Here is a 26,395-nt window from a genome sequence, read left to right as displayed (position 1 = left end):
GACCCTGGTCCCACACTGAGCCCTGACCCTGGTCCACACTGAGCCCTGACCCTGGTCCCACACTGAGCCCTGACCCTGGTCACACACTGAGCTCTGACCCTGGTCACACACTGAGCCCTGCCCCTGGTCCACACTGAGCCCTTATGTTGGACATACACTGAGCCCCACCCTTGTCCTGGACAGAGTCTGACCTTGGCCTCCCTCCGGCCCTAACTCTGGCTGTGGACTGTAGACTGGGCCTGTCCAGCCACTGAGCCATGATCTCATCTGAACTCTGAGGAAGGCCACTAACCGCAGGGCAGTCAGCAGAGGTGGTCACTGAGAGCCGCCTCCTCCACTGCCGGCAGCCCAGGGCTCCCCTCTCCACAGCACTCGCCTGGTGCTCGATGGATTGTGGGGGGGGGGAGTGAGGAAAGAGAGGGCCTAGAACATTCCGGTCCCTTTCCTACCCTGAAGAGGCTCCCGTCCTAAGCCTGGAGCTCCGACCGAATGGGACTCAGTGTATGACCAGGATCAGGGCTCAGGGCGTCCTCAGGGAGGACTTAGCCACAGCCTGGGGACGTCAGCTCCCAGCCGCGGCTGAGCAGGAGTGAGGGCTGAGGACACGCACGAGCAGCACCGTGGGTGGAGGCAGCTGGCAGGGCCAGGCCTGGGAAAACAGCTCACGTGACTGACAGCGGGTGGGGACGAGTGCATGGTGCTGGGGACGGCCACTGTGGTCAGAGGGGAGGCAGATGAATGTGGGGGAGCCCTGCATTGTCCTCTGTACCTGCTACCCCCACCCCCACATCCTTTCCATCTCCAGGCTGCTTGGGCCCTGCCTCCCCACACCTATGCCCATTTCCTGTCCTGTCCCAGGGGACAACCAGGGCCCCACCCGCTAGCAGGTGGCCTCCGAGGTGGAGCAGATAAAGTGTTTCTAAGGGGGGCAGCATCTTCCAGTCCCCAGGTCTGCAGAGGCTCTGCCCAGCCCTTCCGGCTAGGCCTCCCTTGAACCTTGCTGACCAGGTTCGGGGGTGGGGGGCAGCCACAGGAATGTCCCATTCCTTGCTCCTGAGCTCAGAGGGCATCCCCTAGGGGCCTTGAGAGGGCCCGAACTGCACTGTCGGCCTGCAATGCGTTGTGTCCCTGAGCCTCCCTAGCCCCTGCCGCTTTAAGAAAGAGAACCCCAGAGCTTAAGGAACAGGCGCCAGGTTGCAGAGCCGGCAGGAGAGCGAGCGCCAATCCAGACCAGGCCTCTCCTTCCTGCTGGCCTCCTCCGGCCTGGCCCGGTCCTCCCTTTGGTCTGGGGCACAGGCTGCGTCTGCTTCTGGCCGGATGTGGTCAGTGATGCTGAGCCTTGAGGACTTGGGACAGCCCTGCCAGAGGTCCTGGTCTCTGCGTGGGAAATTTGGGACGAGGTCTCTGCCATGGTCAGAGGGTGGGACCAGTGTGGGGCCACACCCTGCCCCTGCTGTGTCCCTAAGGCCACCTCTCTGGGCCCTGACCCCGGCGGCTGAGCTCAGAAGACAGCCAGAATAGGCCCTGTCCCTGGAGGGCTCCAAGTCCGGGCAGGGTCAGGACTCTTGAGTCCAGGCCATGCATCCTTATGGCCCTGAACAGGTGTCAGAATCTCCATTTATCTTATTTTAATTTGTTACGTATTTGAAAGGCAGAGTTACATAGAGAAGGGGGGAGACCGACAGAGAAAGAGAGAGACAAAGTGATTTTACATCTGTTGGTTCACTCCCCAAATGGCCACAGCAGCAGGGGCTGGGCCAGGCTGAAGCCAGGAGCCTCTTCCAGGTCTCCCATGTGGGTACAGGGACCCAAGCACTTGGACCATTTTCCACCGCTTTCCCAGGTGCATCAGCAGGGAGCTGGATGGGAAGTGGAGCAGCCGGGACTCACCAGGCTCCTGGGGCGTCATTCCCTCAGCGTCCTCTTGGTGGCGTGTGAGGGGCCGTTCACACCGGGGGGCCCTGGTGCTGTGCAGTGGCCCCAGCAGGCGCCCTCGCCGCTCCCTCACTGATGGGCCCAGGCGGAGAGGCAAAGGGCCCTGAGCTTGTCCACGGGGTGCCCTGGAGGCCCCTGCACCGGCTGCCTGGGCCAGCAGCTGTCCCGGAGGTGGGAGACACGGGTGCTGACCACAGAGCCAGACCTTGCTCAGCCGGGCCTTCACACGGGGGACTGCAGGGCCAAGGCCCTTGAGTAAGTGAACCCTCACGTGACCGACAGCTCACCACACCCCATGGGAAACCCCGAATGCTTGTGACTTGCCTCTGTGTCTGGGGCCGCTCCAGCGGGTTTGATGGAGCAGCCACGGGACTATTGGAGATGAGGCTTCCTTTATAAAAACAAACAAACAAAAACAAAAAAACCCTGCAGCTCCATCCCCCAGCCCCTAGCGAGAAAACTTGGGGTGGGGGGAAGTTTCGCAGCAGGATCAGCTGAGAGCTCCCCTGCTTTGCTCCCCACCCCGGCACCTGTCTGTGGGAGTCATGACCCCTCGCCCTGACTCTAGAGACGGCTGGAAGCCCCCAAGGCCAAGGATGGCTTCTGAGGGCAGAGGCGGGAACCTGCTGGGGACCACGTGGAGCCCTGAGCCTGCTCCTGGAGACACAGCCACTGTCCGTGCCCCTGAGGGACTTGGTTCTGCAGCGAGGTGGGTGTCTCTGGGCTGGGGAAGCTCTCAGAGCCCCCAGACACAGCCTCCCTGCCACTGCAGGCAGCCCTGGCACAAGGAAGAGCCTCAGGGAGGCCACCTGCTGCTGGGGAAGACTGGACGCCATGCTGGGGCTGCCCCCTGACTCTGCTCCTGCCTGCAACAGACCCGGGGACAAGGTCAGAGTGCAGTCAGGCTGACCCCCCAGGAGCATGTCCCCCAGCAGTCTGCTCGCCAGGGTGGGCTCCTGCCCCCCCCAGGGACCTCCTGGCACCCCCCCCCCAGTGCCTGTGGGCTTGCAGGCTGACCCAGTGCATCCTCAGCGCACAGAGGCTAAACACTAGCTCCTCACTTGCCCCACACGTCTGCTCTCCTTAGCCACCCACAGCTCCCCTGGGTCTTGGGGTGAGTGCCATCTCCCCAGGGAAGCCGTCATTCTGGGGGATGGGGGAGGCCGGTGCTGGGGAGCGATGGCGCCTGCATTGCTGCCTGTGAGAGCTGCCAGGGTGCTGTCCCCTCTGCACGTTCCTGGGTCGCCACCTGTGAGTGAGCCCCCCGCCCCTCTCTGCCCCTCCAGGGTGGGCTCAGCCATCGCTGGTCCCCGCCATCAGTCTGTCTGGCTCAGAGAAAGAGCATCCGTCCTCACAGGGTCTCATGGCCAGGGTGAACCAGACCAGGGTCCCAGGTCTCTTTCCACACTTGCTGCACATACTCTGCCTTATAGGACCCCCTCCCCCCCAGCCTGCCCCCAGCCCCATCCTGCAGAGGTAGCCCCTGGGGGCTGGGTTTCTCCAGGAGGGTTTGTCGCCCACAGTGGGAAGCGTCTCACCTCCCCCCGTCCCCAGCTGGAACAGGAGAACAGGAGCCCAGGAGCCCCAGGCAGGTGTGTGAGCCTGAGTGTACCCGGCAGGGAGTCAGATTCGATCAGTGTAGTGCTAGGGCCGTGGACAGCGTGGCTTGTAGTCACCCACGGAGAGCCCGCCGCAGTGTCCTTGGCTGGCACGGAGGGCACAGGTGTAGGGGGAGGGGCAGTAGGTGAGCAGAATCAGGTGGCAGCAGCGTCATAGCCACCTGGTCCCCAGCGCCCCACTCCTGGGGCTGGGGCAGGGGGAGAGGTGCAGTGCTCACATCGTGGTGGTGTGGGGTGGGATGGGGGTGTTTGGCTGTACTGGGAGGATCCGACTGTTGTTCTTTTCTTTTTTTTTCTATTTGACAGGTAGAGTTATAGGCAGTGAGAGAGAGACAGAGAGAAAAGTCTTCCTTCCGTTGGTTCACTCCCCAAATGGCTGCTATGGCCAGCGCTGCGTCGATCTGAAGCCAGGAGCCAGGCGCTTCCTCCTGGTCTCCCATGCGGGTGCAGGGCCCAAGCACTTGGGCCATCCTCCACTGCACTCCCTGGCCACAGCAGAGAGCTGGACTAGAAGTGGAGCAGCCGGGACTTGAACCAATGGCCACATGGGATGCCAGTGCCGCAGGCGGAGGACTAACCAAGTGAGCCACGGCGCCGGCCCCCCAACTGTTTTCCATGCACTCATACCTCCGTGTGTAACTCATGCCCAGTGTGCCGATGCCCCGTGGTTCTCTGCCCATCACATCGGTCTCTACTGCGTGACGTGCTACTGAGTTGTTTAAAAAATGCTTTTCTATTTTAAAGGCAGAGAGATATCGATGGAGAGAGAAAGAGCGGGAAAGAGAAAGAGAGAGAGAGAGAGGAGAGAGAGAGAGAGAGATCTTCCATCAGGGCTGGACCAGGCCAAAAGCGAGGACCCTGACATTCCGTTCTGGCCTCCGTGCGGCCAGCAGGGAGCCAAGTACTTGAACCATCACCTGCTGCCCCTCAGGGTCTGCATCAGGAGGAAGCTGGAACCAGGAGCAGAGCCAGGGCTCAAACCAGAAACTCCATACAGGAAGCAGACGGCCCAAAAGGGACCTTAACTGCCAAATGCTTGCCCCCGGCCCCTGTCTCAGAGCACAGGGGCGCCCGGCCTCCCTCCCCCCGGGCAGGCGGGGCTGCTCTGAGCCCTGCTAAGCTGCTCTCCGCTGTCCTGGCCTGTAGTTCGGCAAGATGGCTTTCTCCCGTCTGCCGCACAGGCACTGCGGGCAGCGCTTTTATACAAAAACGAAAACATGTTTCAGAGGCAGAGACAGACACTTCCTGAGTACCCACCGTGGCCAGAGCCGCGCCAGGCTGGAGCTGGCAGCCAGGTCCCCCGCAGGGGTGTCAGGACCCCAAGGACTTGAGCCATCACTGCCACCTCCCAGGGTGTGCACGAGCAGGCAGCCGGAGCCGGAGCCGGAGCCGGAGCATCAAGCCCAGGTATTCTGACGGGGACACGTGCCTCTTAACCACCAGGCTAAACGCCCACCCTCTCACCTGAGGTTCCACCAGCCCTGTTACGCCACCCATTCCCACTCCCAGGCGCTCACTTCCTCCTCCGGGTAACCCCTGCCCCTCCCCCGCCCCCCAGCACCAGGCAAGCCTACACCAGAGAGGGCCTGGGCCTCTGCTGGCTGAGAACAGGGCCCATCTTGCGGCTCTGCCAGAGACAGGAGGTGAGCCAGGGACCCCCTCCCCACCCCGGTCCTGGAGCTGCTTGCCTGCTGAGCCCCCAGAACCGGAAGTCTGGCCCACCGTCCAGGGCAGCAGGTGGCCCTGCCTGCCAGGGACGGCAGCTCCTCCACGCACGGCATTAGGAGTGACAGTCCGGCCGGCACCGCGGCTCACTAGGCTAATCCTCCGCCTTGCGGCACCGGCACACTGGGTTCTGGTCCCGGTCAGGGTGCCGGATTCTGTCCCGGTTGCCCCTCTTCCGGGCCAACTCTGTTGTGGCCGGGGAGTGCAGTGGAGGATGGCCCAGGTGCTTGGGCCCTGCACCCCATGGGAGACCAGGAGAAGCACCTGGCTCCTGCCATCAAGATCAGTGCGGTGCGCCGGCCGTAGCAGCCATTGGAGGGTGAACCAACGGCAAAGGAGGACCTTTCTCTCTGTCTCTCTCTCTCGCTGTCCACTCTGCCTGTAAAAAAAAAAAAAAAGAGAGAGAGAGAGAGAGAGAGGAAAAAAAAAAAAGGAGTGACAGTCCTGGCCTCTGGCTCCGCCACGGAACACGGTCCCCATTGGTGCATTGGTTTCACCCTGGAAAGGTGTGTGGTGAATCCGTTGACTCAGTAATCACCCGGTGACCTGTTCTGTGCCGGGCCCAGCTCACTCTGTCACTGCGTGTTAGTGCCGTGATGTGTTGCGGTGCGCCGGGCTGTCAGGAGCTGTCAGCGTTTTGCACAGTCCCAGCTGTGGAAGAGGTGCCAGGTGGGAGTGGGCGGAGCTGGGGGAGGGGCTGGGCCTGCTTCTCCTGGATGTGCGACCCGCTGTGAACTTGCCTCTCACTCCAGCTCTCCTCACAGGGGTACAGTCTGGGGTCTCTGAACAGCTTGCGCCCCTTCCGCCCCTTGGCACTGTCAGACCAGTCCGTCACCGGTACAAGGGGACAGCCCTGGCCCCGGCTCTCCGACTCCGGGGCCCTGCTCCACACCTGGCCTAAAAGAAGGGTATCGGGTTGAGGGTCTCTCCCCACAGCTCCTCCCCTTTCTGGCCCCTCCCCCCCCCTAGGGTGGCACCTTGCTGCCTTCACTCTGCACAGCCCAGGCTGTCCTGGGGGAGGCATGCACACCTGCTTGTGCACAAATACCATGGACCTGGTGCACAGAGCCACCCCCACCCCCACGGCCGCCGTCAAAGCTGATTGAATGCATGCACAGTGGGTGATCCTCTGTAGGTGTAGCTCATTCAGTCATCCAACAAACATCTGTTGTTCCGCTTGTCCCTTTGGGGCTCTGGGTCAGGGGTTGTGACACTCAGGTTCATAGTAGCCAGGTTCTCCCAAGAGTCCCTAGGCACCCTCCTCCTGATGTCTGCACCCTCACCCAAGCCCCAAGGCCCGCCTGGCCTAGGATACCCAGTGCCGCCCCCTGCCGCACAGCTCAGAGCCCCAGCGTCCCGTCTCCTGTTTGCAGCGTGGGATGAGTGGGTTAGAGCGAGCTTTAGTGCACAGCACAGTCGCCTGTGAGGACAGAGCCTGGCCCCTTCCTGCAGGAGGCCTGGGTGATGCAGCACAGACACTGGCCCAGGTTAGCAGCAGGGAGGGCAGGACGCGGGCTGACCCCTGCCCAGCAGGTGCATCTGGAGGAGGTCCCGCGGGGATGGTGGGGTCCGCTGCAGGGACCAGGAGCTCACCAGTGACATCAGCTCTCTCCCTGGGTGGCCACAAGCTGTGGGGATCCCACCCCTCGGCAGTGAGGCCGGGACTGGCCTCGGCAAAACGATGAGGACAACGCGTCCGGACCCCCATTCCAAACCCACACCCCTCCTCCAGGACGCACCTGTGCCACAGCCGCGTTTACAAGTAGCCTGGTGTGTGTGCGCGTGTGTATATGTGTGTGGGGGGGTGACAGGTCCTGGGCTTTCTCGGAGGCCCTGGCTCTGGCCCTTGGTTTCCTCCTCTGTGAAATGGGTTTCTTCTCCCCGACTGGTGAACAGAGAGACTGAGTCTGAACCTCTCTGGAGGAGAGCGCGGGTCTGTCGCAGAACCAGGTGGACCCACGGCTGGGCGGGGGCCGCCCCTCCTCACCATCAGGGAACAGAAGCCACCTCTTCCCACGGCCAGGGAGCCCCCGGCCCTTGTCCTGGTCGACCAGAGCTAGGAGCACCTGGCTCTCAGGCTGGGCTGGGAAGAGCCGAGTTTCCACATTGCGGGGGGCAGGGGGGACTGCATCCTGGTGACCTCTGGAGGGCTGGAGAAGAGACCCCTCCCCACCCAGCCAGCACCCCGAGTCTGCCCCAGTGGGTCTGCTGCCGGATCCAGCTGTCTCCCCACGGCTGGGGCTGGACAGCACCTCCCAAGCAGAGACAGCAGCTGCCGCCAGGCCCCCCTGGTGCCGGGAAAGCTGCCTTCATGGACACGGAGGCCCAGAGGAGGAGCCCTGTCCTCGCTGTGGACCCAGAGCTGGTGGACCCAGCGGTGGCTCCCCGCTGGCTTCTCCCCACCCACTCAGGGACCCTTGCCCCAGAAACCACAACAGGCACCTGCGGCCCGTTCTGTCCATCAGGGCCCCCTGGCTCGTGACAGCTCTGCCACGGCCAGTGAAGACCGTCGGACTCATTCCATTGACGGGCTCAGAGAGGCGGGCGACCGCCAGGCCCACGCCACACAGAGCCAGACAGTGGGGCCCGGAGCAGCTGCGGACGCCCCGCACCTCCTCATTTGTCAAAGCGGGGACAGTGATGCTCCCTGTGCTGTCGGCCATGGCAATTCGGAGAGGGAGGCTGGCTGCGCCGGGCAGGTGTGCAGGGAGCTCCGTGACCGCGAGCAGCCCTCGGCACTCACACCTGAGCCTGCTAAGGTGGTCTCGGCCTGGAGCCTGGCTGTGGCCCTGCTTTCTCAGGAGGAGGCGCAAGGGATCCAGGGCCACCCCCGGGCCCCCAGCCCTGCCGTGTCCCCAGCACTCCAACATGCACCTGGGGCCTGGGCCATGGCTGCCTTGCAGGCCAGCAGCCAGGCCCCGCCCCGCCCCTCCCCGCTACACACCCCATAGGCATCCTCTCAAAACACCCCTGCAGGGGCCCTGTTCCTGGCTGTGCCTCCAGGCTCACCTCGGCCCAAGATGAGCGCCGGGGGCCTGCGGGCCGGATCCTCGGCATTTTAAAATTTTATTATGACTGCGATTATTTAAATATATATATTATATATATATAGCTCTATGTGCCTGCCCGCCCGCCCCTAGTTCTTGCCCTTGGCTTTCTGCCGGGCAGCCGTGTAGGGCAGCGCCGTCTGCGTGCTCTTGTCTGACACCGTCTGGGTGCTGCTGTTCCTTGTGCTGTTTCTCCTGAAGTGGTCAGGGGCCGCCGCCGGGCCCGAGCGGCCGCCAGTCAAGGGAGGGCGCCGGGGCTTGTGGGGAGCGGGGGCCGGCTTGAGGGGGCCGGCGCCGTGGCCCTCGGCGTGGGGGAGCTCGGGAGGCGCGCCCCCCTCCTCCTCCTCCGCCGCGGCGGCCGCCTCCTCGCCGTCTCCCTCCTCGTCATCGCAGCACAGCGCGTGGTAGAGCACTTTGTCGCTGAAACGCACCCTCTCCCGCGTGCCCGGGGTCCGCTGGGGCTGCTGGCCCTTGGCCGGGCCAGCGCCGAAGGCCTCCTCGCTGGAGGAGTCCGGGGTGTCCACGCGCGGCCCGTTGGGGACGGGCAGGCCGCCGTTCATGAGCCGGTAGTCGGCGCCAGCGCCCGGCCGGGCCTCGGGGCCGTCCACAGAGTCCGAGGGCGTGGAGGCGTCGAGGAAGGAGCAGAACTCCCAGCTGTCGGAGAGGATGTCCGCCGTCACGAAGTCCAGCTGGCCCAGGTCGAAGGGGCCGCCCGTGCCCGCCTTGTCGCTGCTCGAGGTGCTGCTCACCGTGGCCGTGGTCCAGTCGTCCGGCTCCAGGTCGAAGTCGAAGTCCGAGGTCAGCCTGTCGATCTGGCTCACCACCTGGCGGGGGGGGGGGGGGTGAGATGGGAGGGTCCGTGGGGCTGCGTGCCGGCGAGTGTGCCCCCCTCCCCCAACCCCGGCTGCTGAGCTACAGGAGGGCGGTCGGGCTGGCGGTCACAGGTTCGTGGGTCCAGCTGAGGGTCCAGACCGGGCCCGACGGAGCTGGCTGTGGCCCTCATTCTCCCACCCAGCTACAGCCCTGGTGATGGGGCTCCGTTAGCCTTTGATTGACAGAGAGAGCTCGGTCAGAAGGGCAGTGGGGGGCCTGGCGCGGCGGCATAGTGGGTAAAACCCCAGCCTGCAGCACCGGCATCCCATATGGTCACAGGTTCGAGTCCTGGCTACTCCACTCCAATCCAGCTCTCTGCTGTGGCCTGGGAAAGCAGTGCAAAATGGCCCAAGTGCTTGGGCCCCTGCATCCATGTGGGAGACCCCAAAGAAGCTCCTGGCTTCGGATCAGCACGGCTCTGGCTGTTGCAGCCATTCGGAGGAGTGAACCAACAGATAGAAGACTTTCTCTCTCTGCCTTTGCCTCTCTCTAACTCTGCCTTTAAAAACAAATAAATATACCTTTTTTTTAAAGGGCAGTAGGACCCCAGAGTGTCCCCAGGACTCCCCCCAGGGAGGACAGGATTCAGGGTAGCCACAAGGAAGGCCCTGTCCAGGTTTTTGTACAGCACCTGGGACCACCAGCAGCCCACCAGCCACTGTCCCCTCCAGGTCTCCCCTAGCCTTTCAGGACGAGGGCAGCAGGCGTGTGGCACTGGCTGGTCACCCTCTTCCTGCACCCACCCCCCACACCCCCTGTGTGTCCTCCCTGGGCCCCTGGCTTGCGGGGAGAAGGACTCAGAAGAAGTCACGCTCCCGGGCTCAGGGCTGGGGCCAAGGGCACCCAGTGAGAGCCTCACCCTGCTCTCCCCCCTCCCACCCCCACAGGTGCCTGCCTGCGCCTCTCCCCCTCCCACCCCCGCACAGGTGCCTGCCTGTGCCCCTGCCTGCAGAGAAATCAGGGTGAGAGACCCGGTGGGAAGACGTGGGACCCAGCTAGAGACACAGGAGGGGATGGAACCAGGGATGGTAGAGGGGAGAGTCAGGCCAAAAGCAAAACAGCAGAACCGCAAATGCAGAGCAGACGGGTCCACTCCAGGCCGGCCACGGTGGGCGGGGACAAAGACACAGGGAACATCCAGACCAGTCGGCTCCCAGCACGGCCCCAGGCTCTTCCCCAGGAGTAACCAAGCAACCAAGGCAATCACTCATTCAGCCCACATCCACAGTGTGTGTGGGGGGGGATTGAGGGTTGGTGAGGGTGGGCTGGTACAAGCCCCAAAGTGGGAGGGGAGACCCCATGTGGGTCATTTCCAGGTCTCAGTTTCTCCCTGGGGAGGGTGGGTGGCCCAGTGCTCCACCAAGGTCCCTTCCGCCTCTGAGAGTCCAGGAGGAGATTATGGGGGTGAGCATGAGAAGCTGGTTGGGTGTCCATGCCAAGGCGCAGGCCAGGAGAGGACGCCCCACTTGCTGGGGGCGCAGAAGAGCTGGGGAAGTGGGGACCCCCATGAGGACCCCCAGATCAAGTGAGAGCCCTGGGAGGCCAGGCTCAGCTTCCTGTATTCGGTGAAGACAAGGTTGGGGTGCATCTGGCTCAGCTGCAGCAGGACCCGAGGGGGTGCTCAGCTGGGGGACCCCGGAGCCTCAGGCTGCACACACACCGTCCCCAGAGATCCCTGGCTGCCCTGTGGAGGCCTTGGACTCCCCCCCACCCCCGTACCCCTCCCCCACCCCAGGGTTATGGAAGGAGAGGAGCCCAAGGCCGTGGCTCTTCCCCACCAAGCCTCGGCTTCAGGCCTGTGCCCCGGCCCCGGGCCGTCGGGCCCAGAGCAGACACTGCCTGCTTTCATGGGCAGCAGCAGGACGCCACACCCTGAAGGCCCTGGGCTCTGCAGCCAGACTTGGTGTCCAGTCTGGCTTCGCTGCCCACCAGCTGCCGAGTTACTTGGCTTCCCCGGGCCCAGTTCCTTCACGCACGGATGATTCACCTGAGAGGGCCCTTGCGAGGACTTAATGACAGTACGCTTCGGAAAGTGAGCAGAACGGTGTAGGCCACCGACACGCACTGTGCACAGGCCAGGCCCCGTGTAGACTAAGGGGACAGCCCTGCGACGGGGACCTTTCCTGTGACCGTGGGGGCTTCCGGCACCCAGCCCACGGGCAGCCCAGCCAGGCAGCCCCCAGGTGGGACAGAGCCGCACAGGTTCCAGAAGCCAACCAGCCACAAGGCCGACGTCAAAGATGGCTCAGGCTGCTCCGGGGGCACGGGTCACAACCACTGGATGGCCACGTAAGGGACGCCACGTGCCCAAGTAAACCACGACTGCGCAGGACTGGGTCAGCCCACAGGCCCGCTGCCTTCCCAGGTGCCTCACTTCCTGGGGCCAGTGGGCAGAGCAGGTGTGGGGCCGGCCTGGGCAACCCGCCTCTCTCTTTGGATATCATGAGATGATTTTTTTTTCTTATTTGTTTATTTGAGAGAGGAGAGAGGGAGAGGAGAGGGGAGAGAGGGAGGGAGGGAGGGAGAGAGGGAGAGGAGAGGGGAGGGAGGGAGGGAGGGAGGGAGGGAGGAAGAGGAGAGGGGAGAGAGGGAGGGAGGGAGGGAGGGAGGGAGGGAGGGAGGGAGAACCATCTGTTGGTTCACTCTGCAGATTCCCACAGCAGCCCCCAGGCAGGGGACTGGAACCAGGAACTCAATCCAGACCTCCCAGGATCCCAGTCCCTAGGGCTGTCGCCACTGTGTCCTAGGGTCTGCATTAGCAGGAAGCTGGAGTCAGGAACCGGAGCTGGGCCTTGAACCCGGGCACCCTGGTATGGACCAGGAGTATGCTAACTGCTGGGCCGAGCGCCCGCTCCTCTGACTTAGACTCATTTTGCCCATGTGGCAGGTGGGATTTCCTTGCAGCTACACACACAGAAGGAAAGACGCTGGGGCAGAGAACTGGAGAGAAGCAGCAGCATAAGCCACAGAGCCACAGAGCCCGCAAGCCAGGGGCCCGCCTGTCTCCTTGTGCCTGCCGCTGGGGACGCGGAGACCCAGAGCCTGGAAGAAGCTGAGCGGAGAGCCTGGCGCCTCCATCCCATGAGCACTCGTGCTAGGGGCTGGGAAGGAGCCCCAGGGAGGAAGGGCGGCCCTGGCCCCAGGTCCTGCCTCAGAAGTCTCCCCAGCCACTGTCCTGGTCACAGCCTCTCGCTCCCCTCACCTGAACAACCGCATCCTCCTGTGCTTCCCACCGACGGCGACTTCCTGTCCAGCTGTGCCCAGAGAACTTTCTGGTCAGCCAGCCGCAGTACCAGGCTACTACTCTGCTTCCAGCCCCTCCCAAGTCTCCAGACACAGCCCCCTGTCCTCGGCAACAGGCAGCCTGCGCCCAGCAGCCTCCGGGGGACCCCGCCTGTGCCTCCCCTGGAAGCCAGCCGACCCTGTGCCCTGCTGTCGGCTCTCAGAGCACCTGCCCCACCCGTCAGGACCCTTCTCGTCCCTCACAGCTGCACTTCTGTGCACGCCGGTGGTATTGTGGCCGACGCGGGGCTCCTGGCGAAATAGCGAACCCTGGCCCCAGGATCCACACCACACACCGCAATGTCAGCAGCCAGTGACGGGGGGCGGGGAGGAGGCGGCACGGAGGGAGGGCTGATGAGAAGCCGCTGGGGATTTCTGTTTGCTGCATGGCCTGCACACCCCAGGATGGCCTGGCCCCAGCCCTCCCCTCCAGCCCCCTCTCCCAGGACTCGGGGGTCCGGCACCCTTATCTGCCCCTCTTCACCCCTCCACAACCCCTCCTGGCTCCCTTGCCTCCAGCTCCCTGGGGCAGCTGGTTACATAACTGGGGATTCTGCATTATTTATGACCACTGATTATTTTTTAATTCTGTGATTACGTTGTTTATTATCTTCCTGGGGGGGGGGAGGATGCTGGGGGTTGGGGAGGGGCGGGATGAGCTGACCGTGAGTCACGGGCTCTCAGCTTGCAGTTTGGCCTAATTGGCCGGGGAGCTTCGGTGAATCTGTCCGGAGGAGGAGGAGGAAAGGCAAGCGTGAAAAAAATAAGAAACCCGCACCGTTCTCGCTGAGCGGTGGGTGATGGGGTGACCCACTTTGGCACGGCTCCGTGGTCCCTGGCCACTTGTGCTGCTTCCTGGCCGGGCCACGCTGCTCTCACACTCGCACCGCCCATGGCGTGCCCTGGCCGGAGCAAACACCTGCCCCCGTGGCTGTTCCCTAAGGGCATCAGACAGGGGACTCCCTGCCACCCCCTGGGCTGGGCAAAGGGCACGCCACACCTCCTCCATTGCTCCCCAGGTGCTGGGGCTGAGGAGGCAGGTGTGCCCTGACACCAGGGGTCTCCCCAGGAGTCCCTGAGGATATAGGGGCACGGGGTCAATTTGCAGATCCTACCGGAGCCTCCCGGCTCAGCAACATCGTGGGGCAGGGGGATCCCAAGGAGGAGGCAGCCAAGTACCTGCTCAAGGCAAGCCCGACACCTAGGGCCAGGGAGAGCATCCGGCCGGCGGGGGCAGGAGAAGGCGGGGCAGGCAGAATCCCACCAGAAACACGGGGGCTCCTGGACAGCATGGGCCCTCCCCGCAACACATCCAGGTTTCTGGGGGTCATTTCTGATATCAATGGAACCCCTGCGCCTGCCCCCCACAATGCTTTCCTCCTCTATCACACCACACCCCTGCACAGGCCTCCGCCCTGACCCGGCACACCCCGCCTCTCCAGCCCGCACCCTGGCTGCCTCTCACTGCACACGCACCTGGCTGGTGCCCTCACTTCCTTTGAGTCTCTACTCCAAAGCCACCTTACTGGAGACCCCCTCCCTGTCCCCATCACTACCCCTTTCCCCACTGGCTCCCCAGCCAGGAGGCCAGCACCCAGCCCTGCGCTCCCAGGTCCAGGCTAGATCACTGGGGAAGACGGGGCTGCGGGCGGAGCAGGCACAGCCTGGAGCTAACACTGCACACACGACACCCCCTTTCATCCTCACAGGGACCCTACCCGGGAGGCCGCAGTCGGAGGACAGGCTGGGCAGGGAGACAGGCACAGAGAGGCGAAGTGACTTCCCGAGCTCACACAGCTAGGAAGGGCTGGAGCTCGGAACTGAACTTGAATGGAGGCATCTGGCCGCGGAGCTGGGCTGGGCTGCTTCTCGCAGAGAGCCTGTGGGGACTGGGGCGGGGGGACCTGGAGAGACGAGGCTCATGAAGGTCTGACGTCCCCGGCAGCCCAACTGCAGCTCGCAAGGCACCGTCACCGCCTCCCTGCCTGCGTCCGGGTAGTGATCCCCCCACGGACGGGGAGGGGGGCGGCTGGCTGAGCTGCGCAGCAGGGATTTGGGAGGGTGAGAGGGACCCGGGAGGGGCAGCTCCACACCCTCTGCGGGGGTGAGCCCTGGTTAAGATCACCGTGGCCCCCTCCCCATGTCAGAGATGAGCACACCAAGCTCAGGGACTCTCAGCCTCTGTGAGCAGCGGGTGCTGGGGAATGGGGTGGCACAGGGGAGCTGAGCCTGGACGGCTCCCCCGCGGCACAAGCACTGCCCGCCCGTCTCCACCTCCAGGCCTTTACTTTCCCTCCAGGTCTCCGGAGCTGGAACCCTGACCCCTGCCCACCGCACAGGAAAGTGGTCCTAGCTGTTCTTCCTCTCTCCTGGGCCTCCCAGAGCCTCCCCTGCCTCCTCCTGGCCCACTGCCCTTTGCCCCCACTCCCCCACCCCACGCCATCCTGGGGCTTGCCCCTCCCTGGGGGGGGGGGGACACTGGCAGCGGGCACCTAGGTAGACTCTGGTTGCTGTAGCAACCTGCCCAAGTCTTGGGAGAGGCCAGGGTTTGTGGGGGAGGGGACTCCTCCCTCTCTGGCTGGGCCAGGGTCTCCTCCAGGTGGAATGTGTGAGTAGGGGACCGTAGACAGGAAGAGAGGGACCTGCTAACAAGTGCTGGTGCCACAGCCTCACAGCAGTGCACAGGGCTCCTGACACAGGGTGACGCAGAGGGCACCGGGGGCCCACCCAGCCCAGGAGGGGCATCAGGACTGCGTCCCGGGCTTGCAGTTCTGCCATGGGTGGGCTGTGTGACCTGGGCCAGGCTCCTCTGCTTCTCTGGGCCTCTCTCCTTTCAACAGCAAAGAAAACAGCTTGGCACACAGGGGCCCTGGGGAGCCTGGAACAGGCTCAGGCGGGAGGCGGCCTGGAGTCAGGTCCAAGTTGGCTCCCAGGCCTTCTGGGAGGGCCTCCCAGGACAGACAGCGTCCTGCCCGACGGAGACCACACAGTTCCTACGCCCCACAGAACCATCTCTGCAGCACAGCTAAAGAACGTGGGGGTCCGGAGGGGGTGGTTGATCGGAGTCCTTGGATCCCTGAGACCAGAAGACAGGCTGCCCGGGGGCAGGGGCATCTCGCCTCCGCCCTCCAAGTTGCACCACCCAGAGATGCCTGGCCAGACCACGGGCAGCAGCGCCCCCACCCCTGTCTACCTGAAGCAGCAGTCACGACCCCGTCTTCATACAGGACTTCCTGGCGGCCAGCTCTACTAGGCTGAGAGTCAGCATGGCCTGACCTCACTTCCTGTCCCAACATCTCTACCTGTGCCCCTCCCCTCTAGGCCCTGCCACCTCCAACCACAGCTGCCGCCAAACAACCCCACGGCTCTCAGGCCAGCTTGGAGCTGACACCCACTGTCCCCGCAGCCTTCCCAGGGCCCCCGTGCCCAGCACAGCTGGCTGCGGAGAGCCCGGGCCCCTGGTTACCAGGAGTTGGAATATGCCTAAAGCCCACTTGGCTGGCGACATGGCACCCGGCGGGCAGATTCAGGCCGGCGGCCACCGTGCATTTTGGGCAGGACGGCAGCTCAGGGAGCAGGTCGAGGACATGTGTACCTCACTGCCCCAGCAGTGTTCATCTGGGCTCCGCTAAGAGACAGAGGTGCACACTCTCCCGCGTTTCTGGGGGGCCGTTCAGCTTTGCAAGCCCCCAACCCCACTGTTTCCTGGATTCCAACACCTGCTAGCACCCATGCCTCAGCCCTGACACAGACACACACACACACACACACACACACACACACACGGCCTCTTCTGATCCCAGGACGGGAGGGCTCAGCTGGCTTCTTCCTGCAGTCTAGGGAACGGTCTGAGCTGGGCCTCAGGCAGCGGGGACTGTCCCAGTAGAGCCATCTGCACCTTCCCAGGGCCTCTCGGCAGAGTCAGGAGGCAGAGGATGGCCTCAAAGAGGTCAGCTCAGGTCCCAGGAGAACAGCCGTGGCCGACGCCACCTCGGCTGCTCTCGTGCCAAGAGGCAGGGGCTAGGGACCCGCTGACACGGTACCTAGGACACTCCCGCCACACCAGCGGCCCTCCAGCCCTGGAGCTCAGTGATGGTCTTAGGGACAGAAGAACGAGGCAAGAGTGGCACCCCCGAAGACGGACACGCACGGACACGGCTCGGCACGGCTTTAACACGTGAGGGCAAGCGAGCCTGCAGCTCTGGGTCGAGGCCAGGCGCAGGGGCAGGCGTCACCCCCGACTCACCTCCCTCAGCTCCTTGGCCACCTCCTTGAGCTCCCGCAGGATGTCCTCAAGCTGCCCGATGACCATCTTCATGCGCTGCCGGATCCGCTCCCGCTCGCCGCCGCTGCCGGGGTAGTCACTGGGCTGCCCGAGTTCCGGGGCCCCCCGAATGTTCATCCTTTACCACGTGGCCACAGGCCTGCCCATACTCCCCCCTGCCGGGCTCACGCTGCGCCTGCCTCCACGGAGCCCCCCTCGGCCGGGCAGAGCTCCACATCTTAACGGCCCCCAGCCCACGCCCCCGACCCCTGCCCCTGCCACCCCGCCTCTTCCGCCTCTGGGTGGGGGAACGCAGCCCCCCAGAGGGAGGCAGAGGCTGCCGGACTCTGGCAGGGGGCAGCGGGAGGGGCCTCAGGCCCCAGGAATGGCCTCAGCACTGGGAGCACCAGTGGGCGTGCGCGCCAATGTCCCCCGGAGCCTGGACTCCGCGGCCCGCCTGGGCGATGACACTGCAGGGACTCTGGGTGAGAGACGCCCTTGGAGCGGGGGAGGCAGTGGCTTTCCCTGTAGGACTCCCGGCCGGCTCCCACGGCAGAGGTCTGGATGGAGGTGGCTGACACCTGAAGAGGGAGGGTGGCCAGGGTCTTCCAGACAGCGGAGGGTGCTCCAGCTGGGGGGGGGGGGCTGCTCCGTGCTCCGTGCTGGCGCTGGAGCGGGTGACAGAAGGGCAGCCGGCTGCGGAGAGCGGGGAGCCTGGCGTCAGCTCTCGGGCTGCAGCACCGGCGGCGCCCTCCTCGGCACTCCTGCACCCTCACGCGGGCCGCCGGGCATCTATTTATCTTAGGGAGGGCTGTGCAGGCCACGGCTTCCAACGCGGCTCCTCCTCTGGAGGGGGGAGGGAGCCCCCGCTGCCAGGGACTGAAGTCCTCAGCTGCTCCGGGGGCGCCCGGCCACGCCACGCCGCCCCACCCCCACGCCCCGGTGCCTGCCACCCCCCCCCCTTTTGCATCCCTGGATGCCCAGGGCCCCTGGGGGGGGGGCGTCCTGCGTCTCAGTCCCCGCCCCCCCGCCCTCGGAACCCGTTCCCCGACTCACCGAGGGTGGGGGCGCTGGCGTTCTCTCCGAGCCCCAAGATGATATTGGGGGACCTCCCCCCAACAAGGCTCCCTAGGGCGGGCTCCTCTCTCTGGACCCTTCAGCTCCTGGCCTGGGCGAGGTCCTCCGCGCCGGGGCCCGGGACATCTGGGCGGCGGGAGGGAGGGGGCGGGGCAGGACCGAGAGCCCTCAAACCCCACCAGGCTCCAGGTGGGCAGCGAGCGAAGACCTGGCCGGCTCAGGGCTCCGAGGCCACAGGTGACCCGGGCGCAGGGCGGCCGAGGCGACTCCGGGCCGGTCCCAGCGCTGGAGCTCAAGTCAGCGGCCGGTAGGGTGCAGGGGGTCCTCAGCCCAAGCCCGGCGCCCCCGGCCGGCAGCGTCTGGGACTCGCTCTGTCCAGTGCGCCCCGGCGGGCCAGGGCTCCGCGAGCTCCGCTTGCCCTGCCTGCCCGGAGCGGGCCGGCCGCGCTGGGCGCCCGCGCGCACTCAGCCCAGAACCCGACGTCGGCGCTCCGGCACCAGCTAGGGTCCGCTCCGCCCAGCCTCGCTCCGCTCAGTCCACGTCCCGGAAGGTCCGGAGCCCGCGGTCCCGGGGGAGGGGCAGCGCCGGCCGCCGGGACCGGGTCCCCCGCAGGGCCCGGCCGAGAGCGCGCGAGGCTGGGGCCCGGCCCGGCTGGGTTCGGCGCCCGGCGCAGGGAAGGAGAGGAGGCGAGGGGAGGGGAGAGAAGCGGAGGGGAGGGTTCGAGGGGAGGGGGCGAGGGCAGAGGGAGGGGCGGGGAGGGCGCGCGCCGGGCCGGGCCGGGCCGGGCCGGGCCGGGCCGCGGGGCGCACGGGCTCGCAGCCTCCGCTCAGCCCGCGCGCGCTTGCCTCCCGTGCGCCGCTCTCGGCTCCGCGGCTCCGCAGCCCCGGCCGCCGGCTCGGGGCCGGGCCTCGTCGCGGCCTCGCCCAGACCTGCTCCGCCGGGTTCCGCGGGCTCCGGGGGCTCCGCGGCCTGGGCCCGCTCCCGGAGGCCGCGCGCCCCGGCCCCGCCGCCGCGGGACTGGCCGCCCGGGGCGGGCGCTGGCTCCCTGCGAGGCCGCCCGGCTCTCCCCGCTCAGCTCGCCGCGGCTGCCGGGGAAGGGCCGGCCGCGCGCCGGGAGCGAGCGCTTAAAGCGACACGCGCGCCGCCTCCCCGCGCGGGCGCGGCCGGGGTCTCAACGCCAGGAGGGCGAGGGTCCTGCTTTCGCCGGACCTGGCCGGGCCGGGCAGGGCCAGCCAGGCCCGCGCCCGCTGCCCCGGGGCCCCGCAGGGGCAGTGGCCGGGGGACGTAGTGCCTCGCACCCTAGGCACCCCCATCGCCCCTTGCCCCGACTGCGGTGAGCTCTAAGCTTCCCTGCCGGCTGTTTCTGGAATCCAGACCCTCCCCACGCCCCTGCAAGCTACCCCAGACCCAGTTTGCTCTCTGGTGAATTCGGAAAAGAGAAGCCAGCCAGGCTGAGCACCTGCTGCCTGCCCAGCTCTGGGTAGGGCCGGGCTGGGGGCTGCTGGGTGGGGTGACAGGTGTGCCGCGGACACCAGCACTTTCTCCAGTTGTTCACCCATGTTCTCAACACTGATTGAGCACCTTCTGTGTACACATCGCAGGAAGGCAAAGCAGGCAGGCTCACAGGGACCCTGAGCGGACAAGGACGAGCAGGTATGCTCAGCCCGGCAGGTTCTTCCCGGGAGGCAGAGCCCTGGAGCGGCTCTCAGAGTAGGAGTTACCCCGTGATTGTCAGTGTGGGAAGAGGTGGGGAGTGGCAGCCCGGCAGGGAGCAGGGTGCGGGTGCGGGAGTTATGTCAGCTGAGACGGGGAGCAGGGAGGCTCAGAGGAGGCCCTGGTTCCAACCCCCTGCCAGAGGTGGGGAGGCAATGGTGGTCGGGAAGTGAGCTGGGCCTGCCTGCCTTCTTAGGAGAGCCCCCTGGGGGCTGCACGTGGTGGATTTCGGGGCCACATCCATTAGGAGGCTTTTGGAAGCTGAGGACTTGGGCAGCAGTTTGAGCCATGAAGCTGGGTGGACGGCTGTGTGGGGAGGGGGAGGAGAACCCGCCAGGGGCAGGTAAGACGCTCCAGGTGATGGGAGAGGCAGGGTCTTGGGGGTGTAGGGTCGGTTGGTTTGGCCACCAATACTGACAGTGGAGAGGGAACAAAAGCCATGCGTGCAGGTTGGGACCTTGGGACAAGAGCTTGTGGGTGAGATGGGGAAGTGGCCCAGGAGGGTGGAGAGTGGGCCCCGGGAGGCAGGTGCTCCCCAGTGTCCCAGGCTCCAGAGAGCGGCTGTGAGAGAAGCAACGGGAAGGGCCCCCTGGCCTGGTCCTTAGGCTGTCACCGGTGATGGCAGGGGCGTCTTGGTGGTGCTGGAGTGACAGGAGCCACGCTGTTGGGCCTTGAGGACTGACTGGCTGGTGAGGAATGGGGGGCAGTCAGTGGGGACGGGTGACATTTCCCAAAGTTCAGCTCTTAAAAAAATGATTTCTTTATTATTTCTTTGAGAGAGATCTTCCATCTGCTAGTTCACTCCCCAAATGACCACAGTAACCAGGGCTGGGCCAGGCAGAAGCCAGAGCCAGGAACTCCATGCGGGTGCAGAGCCCAAGCACTTGGCCCATCTTCTGCTGCTTTCCCAGGCGCACTAGCAGGGAGCTGGATCAGAAGTGGAGCAGCCGGGACTTGAACTGGTGCCCATATGGAACACAGGTGTCGCAGGTAGCGGCTTAACCCACTACGCCCCAGCGCTGGTTCCTCGAAGTTCAGCTCTTGAGCGAGAGGCAGATAGGGGTCGAGAGAGGTGGTGCTGAGGGTGATTCGAGGCTGGCTTGAATTCCGGGGACAGGGATGGGATCGTGGGGACCAGTGAGCACTTGGTCTCCGAGTTCTCTCCGCAGCAGAAGCACTAGGGACGGCTCCTTCACGGTCAGAGGTGGACCAGAGGCGAGGAGGGGAGGGCTCCGTCACCTGGGGCAGGGGCCCACCAGCCAATTGTTTTGTCCTTAGTGGTGTGAAAGGCACACACAGACGGAAGCTTTGCCGTTCCAGCCACCAGTCTGCACAGCTCAGCGGCGCTGAGAACGGGCCCCTCTGTCCATCTCCAGAGCTCTTTCATGCCCGACTCGTGGGACCCCGGCCCCTGCCCCCCGCCCCCCGTTCCGTGTTCGATCTGTCTGCACTGCAGGCCTCCTGGACCCAAGTCCGGTCCTGTCGTACAGTGCGATCCCTTAGACTGGGTCGCTCACCAGCACTGGCAGTTTATTCTGGAGGCTGGGAATCTGAGATCAGGGGCTGGCATCCGGCGAGGGCCTTCCGGCTGCACGCACCGGGCTGCGGAAGGCGGCGGAAGGTGGCAGAGTGTGAGAGCGGGGGAGGCAGGCGGTCAAGCTCGTGGCTTCATCAGCTGCCCCCAAACACCGGCCCTGCACGGGGGCCCTCGTGGCCTGTCACCTCTTAGGTCTCCACCTGCCAGCGCCATGGCCTTGGAGCTTAGGGCACTGCTGCCTGCATTTGGGGTGCATATCCCCACTGGAGCACCCTGCACGTGGGATCCCACAGCCCCTCCGGGCACTTCTGTGGACACTGTGGGGGCGACAGAGACGGGGGCAGGGAGGGCTTGGGTGGAGAGGGTCCCTCACTGACCCCGGGCCTCGTGAATAGAAGAGGAGTGTTTAGACAGAGGGAGGTGACGTTTCTTCTGTCGCCCATGTGGACCAAACCATGCCTAGGATCTCGGGTCAATGGGTGTGTCACCAGGAGGGGGCAGCGGGGACAGAGGGGCGAGGGGGCCGGTCAGGGCAGACACAGGGGAAGAGGCTTCTGATTGTAAATGTGAGCGGGCAGCTGGGTGGTCTCAGCTGGCCGCCCTGAGCCGCTGGGGCCGCCCCTCCCCCTTCCCTGGACCCTGGGTCTCTGCTGAGGTGCACTGTTGCGTGGTGCCTTCAGAGTAGCGGAAGCTCTTGGGGCCTGGAGCCAGCGCTTCGCAGGACGTGCATTTGATACGCCGGTTGTGTGACCTTGAGCGAGTCACTGAGCCACTCTGAGCAGCCCATAAACATTTTTGGTTTTCCTGAATTGGTTCTCTTGCTTAAAAAAAGAAAGTCTTTTTTTTTTTTTTCCTGGTCTCTCTATCTCGGAGAACTAGAGCCGATGATAATGCCCACTTTCCGGGGTCATTGTGAGCTCCGTGTGAGACAATGCTGGTGGCAGGCTTGGCCCGGTGCCCGGGCCTGCTAAGTGCTGGGTCCGTAGCAGCTGCTATCAGCTCCTGTTAGGGAAGGCACTCAGGGCTGCGATGCTGAGAGCTCCCCATTTCGGGGTCTGTGTGTCTGCACCTGTCCCACAGGGACGAGCACAGTGGACAGCCAGGGAATCTGCCCTGTCGTCCGCAGTCCCACGTCTGCCCTGCCTTTCCTCTGGGAATTGTCCCTGTCGTCACGTCATCCTGGTGGTCATCAGTTAAAGTGCCCACCACTCCCACCCAACACTGCCCGGCGCCCCCAGACCGCATCAGTGTGAAACCCCATCCTCCAGCGACTGTGATTGGCCCAAGAGGCAGGCACAGAACCCCAGCAGAACCAATCAGACGCTTGCCTGGGATTGCTGGGTGGATGCTGGCAGGAAGAAACTCCTCCTACTGGGGGTGGGGGCTGGGTCTGAAGCCCCGTGAACTATCTTCCCACCCAGTGTCTGGGCCGAGCATGGACAAGAAAGGAATTTAGAGCACACGCTGGCTGTGGTGAGGGTCAGGTTTGGCTCTCACGGCCTTGGTGCCTGCAGTCCTTCTTTGAGGCCTGTGAGCTACACCGATGTCCACCCATAAACTCCCTGTCTTGGTCCAGCACGTTTGGCTGGACTTCTGTCTCATGCGACCACCAAGAGCCTGGAAATTGCCAAGAAGGGCTCAGTGAATGGACTACGTGGCGTAGTGGGTAAAGCTGCTGCCTGCAGCGCTAGCATCCCATAGGGCGCCGGTTCAAGTCCTGACTGCTCCACTTCTGATCCAGCTCCCTGCTGATGACTCGGAGACTAAGTGGTTGGGGTCCCAGACAAGGTCAGGTGTCTAAAGACCCCCAAAGCCACAGGGTTGGGAACTGCTGCCCTGTGGGTCTGAGGGGAGGAGGAGGGGTCCCCGGGAGGTTAGTGCATCAGGCCAATGTGTGCCCCAGGGCTGTCATCCCTGAGCCCATGAGCTTGGGCAGCACACCTGCCCTCTCCAAACTCGAGGGTCCTTATCTGTAAAAGGAGAGAAGCAGTAGAGAATTCAGACTGCAGAGGTGGTGAGAGTGGACCGAGATAAGGGGGAAGCAGCTCCAGGCCCTGCCCGGGGTGGGGGCAGGGAGGTGGGGGCTGGCGGGGGGGCTGCTGGTCTGAGCTGGCAGCTGGGTTTGTGTTCAGCCTCAGTCCACTGTGACCGGTTCCCCAGGCCCGAGACGGGAGTGCAGCTCAGGAGGGACCGGGTCCCGTCTGCAAGCAGCGTCTGTGGAAGCCGTGGGTGTGGGTGCAGGCAGGAGAGAGGCAGGCACTCAGGCCGTGGGGTGGGCTCAAGGGCCGGCTCTTCTGTCGACCATGTGACTCACTGAATCTTCCTGAGCCTCAGTTTCCCCGGTAAATACCTTCCTGCTGGCTGTCTTGAGGACCCCATAACACAGTCCGGGTCCTGGTCCTGCCCAGGGCTTGGCAGGCATTCAGCGTTAGCTGTGGCTATCAGCATTTTGGACCTAGGGCCATTTCCTGAACACAGAGGCCGGGCTCCCCCCTGCTCCCCCCCCCCCCCATAGCTTGTCCTTGCTGAGGCTGGGGCTGTGGCTCTGCAGTCCGGCATCCTCTCCTTGGTGGCCACCTGCGTCACCTCCTTCCTGCTTCTCAGGGCCCCTTAAGTGTTGGCAGCCTCTGGCTGCTCACCCAGACTCCCTTCCCACTCCATACACCTGCCCCAGGCACGCACTCGCCGAGGTCCCAGGTCCCTACCCTGCTGCCGAGGATGGAAGCTGCCAGGGCCGCAGGCCACCTTGCTGCCTGCCTGCTGGACCTGGCCCGAGTCTCCCCAGGTGTGCCTTTCTGTCTTCCCCACCACCTTCACCCACGCGCTGGCCACCACCCCTGTGCTCCACTAGTGAGTCCCGGGCGTGCTATAGACAGCTTTCTCCTGCCTGCCGGTGCCCGCACCAGTCAGCGGCCTCCTGCCCCTCGGACTCACCCTGCAGTCGCTTCTCCGTCGGCCCGCTTACACTCAGCCGGCGGCTTCGCTGCCCCACGAGGCAAGTCCCATCTCCCTGTGTTCGCGTCCCTTGCCCTGCCCGGTGCTACGGCCTCACGGCTCTGTGGTTTTGCCACCTGAGCCGTCCCCGCCCTCCTTCCACCTGCCTGCGTGCCCCCCTTGCCTTCTGTGAGGGCCCAGTATGAGGGCCCCCACTGTACCCCCCCAGAGCCTCTCCCCATCACTAGGACAGTGCTTGTCACACTGCCCCGCAGTAGCCACAAAGCAGACGCCAGCTCCTGTCTCTGTGCCCTCGGAGTCTGGTGGTGTTGGTGGAAATCTGGCATGTCCCTGAAGATGTGGCTCCACCTTCTCTTCTCGTGGTCAGTGCCGTCTCAGGGGACGTGGGAGCGTGGCTGGATTCCCCACCCGAGCTGTGGCCAGCCTCTACAACATCTGTCCCGGACTCCACGGTGTTGAGTGGCAGCCAACACAGCTTGCTGGTCCACTCCCTGCTTACAGATGGATCCCGGAAGCCACACTCTGGAGAGAGTGGTGCCGGTGCCGCGGGTCACCACCTGTCAGTTGCCTGGAAACAGTGGGCGTGTCTCCTGCCCAAACTTCACTGCCCTGTTTTCGATCCAGCTGCTCCTGGCCCTCCTGGTCGTGGGCTGGGTGCGATGTTGGCAGCCTCTTCTCCGTCTCCGCAGTGTCTGGTTACCCACAGCCACCCTAACTTCTGTTTCCTGTCACCCGCTGCCGTGTGCCCCCCAAGGCACAAGGTCAGGCAAAGTGGGGGGCCGCGGGGTGGGGGGCGTGGCGATCTGCTGGAACCTATTTGCAGCATGGTCGATGTCTCGGTTCCCTCCCCGGCACACAGCAGAGCAATTTCCCGCAGCCCGATACGATGTGGGACTCTGGGCTTTGCTATGTTTTAGTGCAAGTATCCAGGGACAAATGTTTCCACCAAGACACCCGAGAGACAAATTGCTCGATTGATCTGAGCGGGCTATCGTCAGCTTCAAGGAGTGTTTTGTGAATATCGATTCAATCTCTAAAATACATGTTTTTTCACCTCTTTATTAAACGACACCTTACTTTTCAAAGATTTGTTTCATTATTTGAAAGGCAGAGCCACAGAGAGAGAGGGAGGGGGAGAGAGGGGCGGTGTCTTCCATCTGCTGGTTCACTCCCCAAAATGACTGCAACGGCCAGAGCTGAGCTGATCTGAAGCCAGGAGCCAGGAGATTCATCCGGGCCTCCCAGGTGGGTGCAGGGCCCCAAGGACTTGGCCCATCTTCTGCTGCTTTCCCAGGTGCATTCGCAGGGAGCTGGATCAGAAGCAGAGCAGCAGGGACTGGAATGAGCACTCTAATAACAGGATGTTGCTTTAGTTCAGTATGCAACCACGCCGGCCCCATAACAATACCCTTTTAACATGAGCTGAAGATGGAAAAAGTGGGAGGGAGGGGGCCTGACACATTGTCCAGTCCTCCCTCCCAACCTCTAACACCCAGACTCTGCCTCCCTAGAGAAGACCCGGATGCCGTGTGACTTTAACTGGTCACACACCCTCTCTGTGTCTCTGCCTACTCTTCTGAAAGTGGGACATTGGGCTCTTCTGAGAAAATGATATTCTGCAGGGTGCTTGCACACATAGGACAGACGGACAGCGTCTGCCACTGGCAGGGCAGGGCTGGGCCACTCCCACCTCTCCTGCCTTTTGGGCAATTTGAAGCAATATGTCGGTCCCTCACCCTCTACTCTCTGGATCTCTCTCTCTCTCTCTCTCCCTCTCCCTCTCCCTCTCCCTCCCTCCCTCTTCCTTTCCACCTGCTCTCTGCACCTCCCATCTCAAAAGTAAGATCCCACCCTATCTGTTTCCTCTCCTCCTTCTGCAGCCGAGTGGATCCCGAGTGTTGGCACCCTGGCCTGCCTTACCTTCCTGGGGCACCTGGCACCCACCTCCACCACTCTCCTGGAAAACCCAAAGCACCAAGGTCATGGTGACCCCCAGGATGCTGGATCCATGGAACACGGTTGGTCCTGGCCAGTCGGTCTTCCCGCTGCACTGGGACTACCACCATCACCATCTCCATCGTCACCTTTGTCCCCATCGCCACCACCATCACTGTCATCACCATCGCCACCACCACGGCCACCATCGTCACCACCAGCTGCCTGGGTTTCTGCAGGCCTGCGCCTTCCTCTGCAGCGTCCCACCGTGTCCATCCCTGAGTGCTCTCGTTCCTTCCTGTGTCCCACTTATGGTGGGGGACGCCAGACAGGTTCTCTGTCCCTGAGCCCCTACCCAGTCCCCAACCCTGGATCTTTCCCGGCAACTCCATTCCTAAGCAGCCATGGCTCCGCATGCCTCCTCTCCTGCTTC

General features: G+C 64.2%; 1 protein-coding gene across 2 annotated transcripts; it reads right to left on the bottom strand.

The window, feature by feature from the left end:
• Positions 1–8,326: 8,326 nt before the first annotated feature.
• On the bottom strand, positions 8,327–18,929 carry INSYN1 (inhibitory synaptic factor 1). 2 transcript variants are annotated; one of them, XM_051822301.2, is made up of 3 exons: positions 17,802–18,929; positions 16,728–17,441; positions 8,327–9,150 (listed from the first exon to the last, which is right to left on the bottom strand). In XM_051822301.2, exons 2-3 carry the CDS (start codon positions 16,881–16,883, stop codon positions 8,416–8,418), a joined length of 891 nt encoding a protein of 296 aa, XP_051678261.2. In that variant the 5' UTR covers positions 16,884–17,441; positions 17,802–18,929; the 3' UTR covers positions 8,327–8,415. The 2 variants fall into 2 exon arrangements, with proteins under 2 accessions (XP_051678261.2, XP_051678262.2); XM_051822302.2 differs by lacking the exon at positions 17,802–18,929 and having other exon boundaries at positions 8,327–8,980; positions 9,076–9,150; positions 16,728–16,791.
• Positions 18,930–26,395: the final 7,466 nt, after the last annotated feature.

Source organism: Oryctolagus cuniculus, chromosome 12 (genome assembly GCF_964237555.1).
Source record: "Oryctolagus cuniculus chromosome 12, mOryCun1.1, whole genome shotgun sequence".
Classification (NCBI taxonomy): domain Eukaryota; kingdom Metazoa; phylum Chordata; class Mammalia; order Lagomorpha; family Leporidae; genus Oryctolagus; species Oryctolagus cuniculus.
This window is presented reverse-complemented; position numbering and strand designations above follow the sequence as displayed.

Excerpts from the sequence above, each read along its gene's own strand:
- INSYN1 (XM_051822301.2), bottom strand. The coding sequence starts at position 16,883 with ATGAACATTCGGGGGGCCCCGGAACTCGGGCAGCCCAGTGACTACCCC. Across the intron at positions 9,151-16,727 it reads TGGCCAAGGAGCTGAGGGAG|GTGGTGAGCCAGATCGACAG; the intron begins GTGAGTCGGGGG and ends CCCCCCCGCCAG.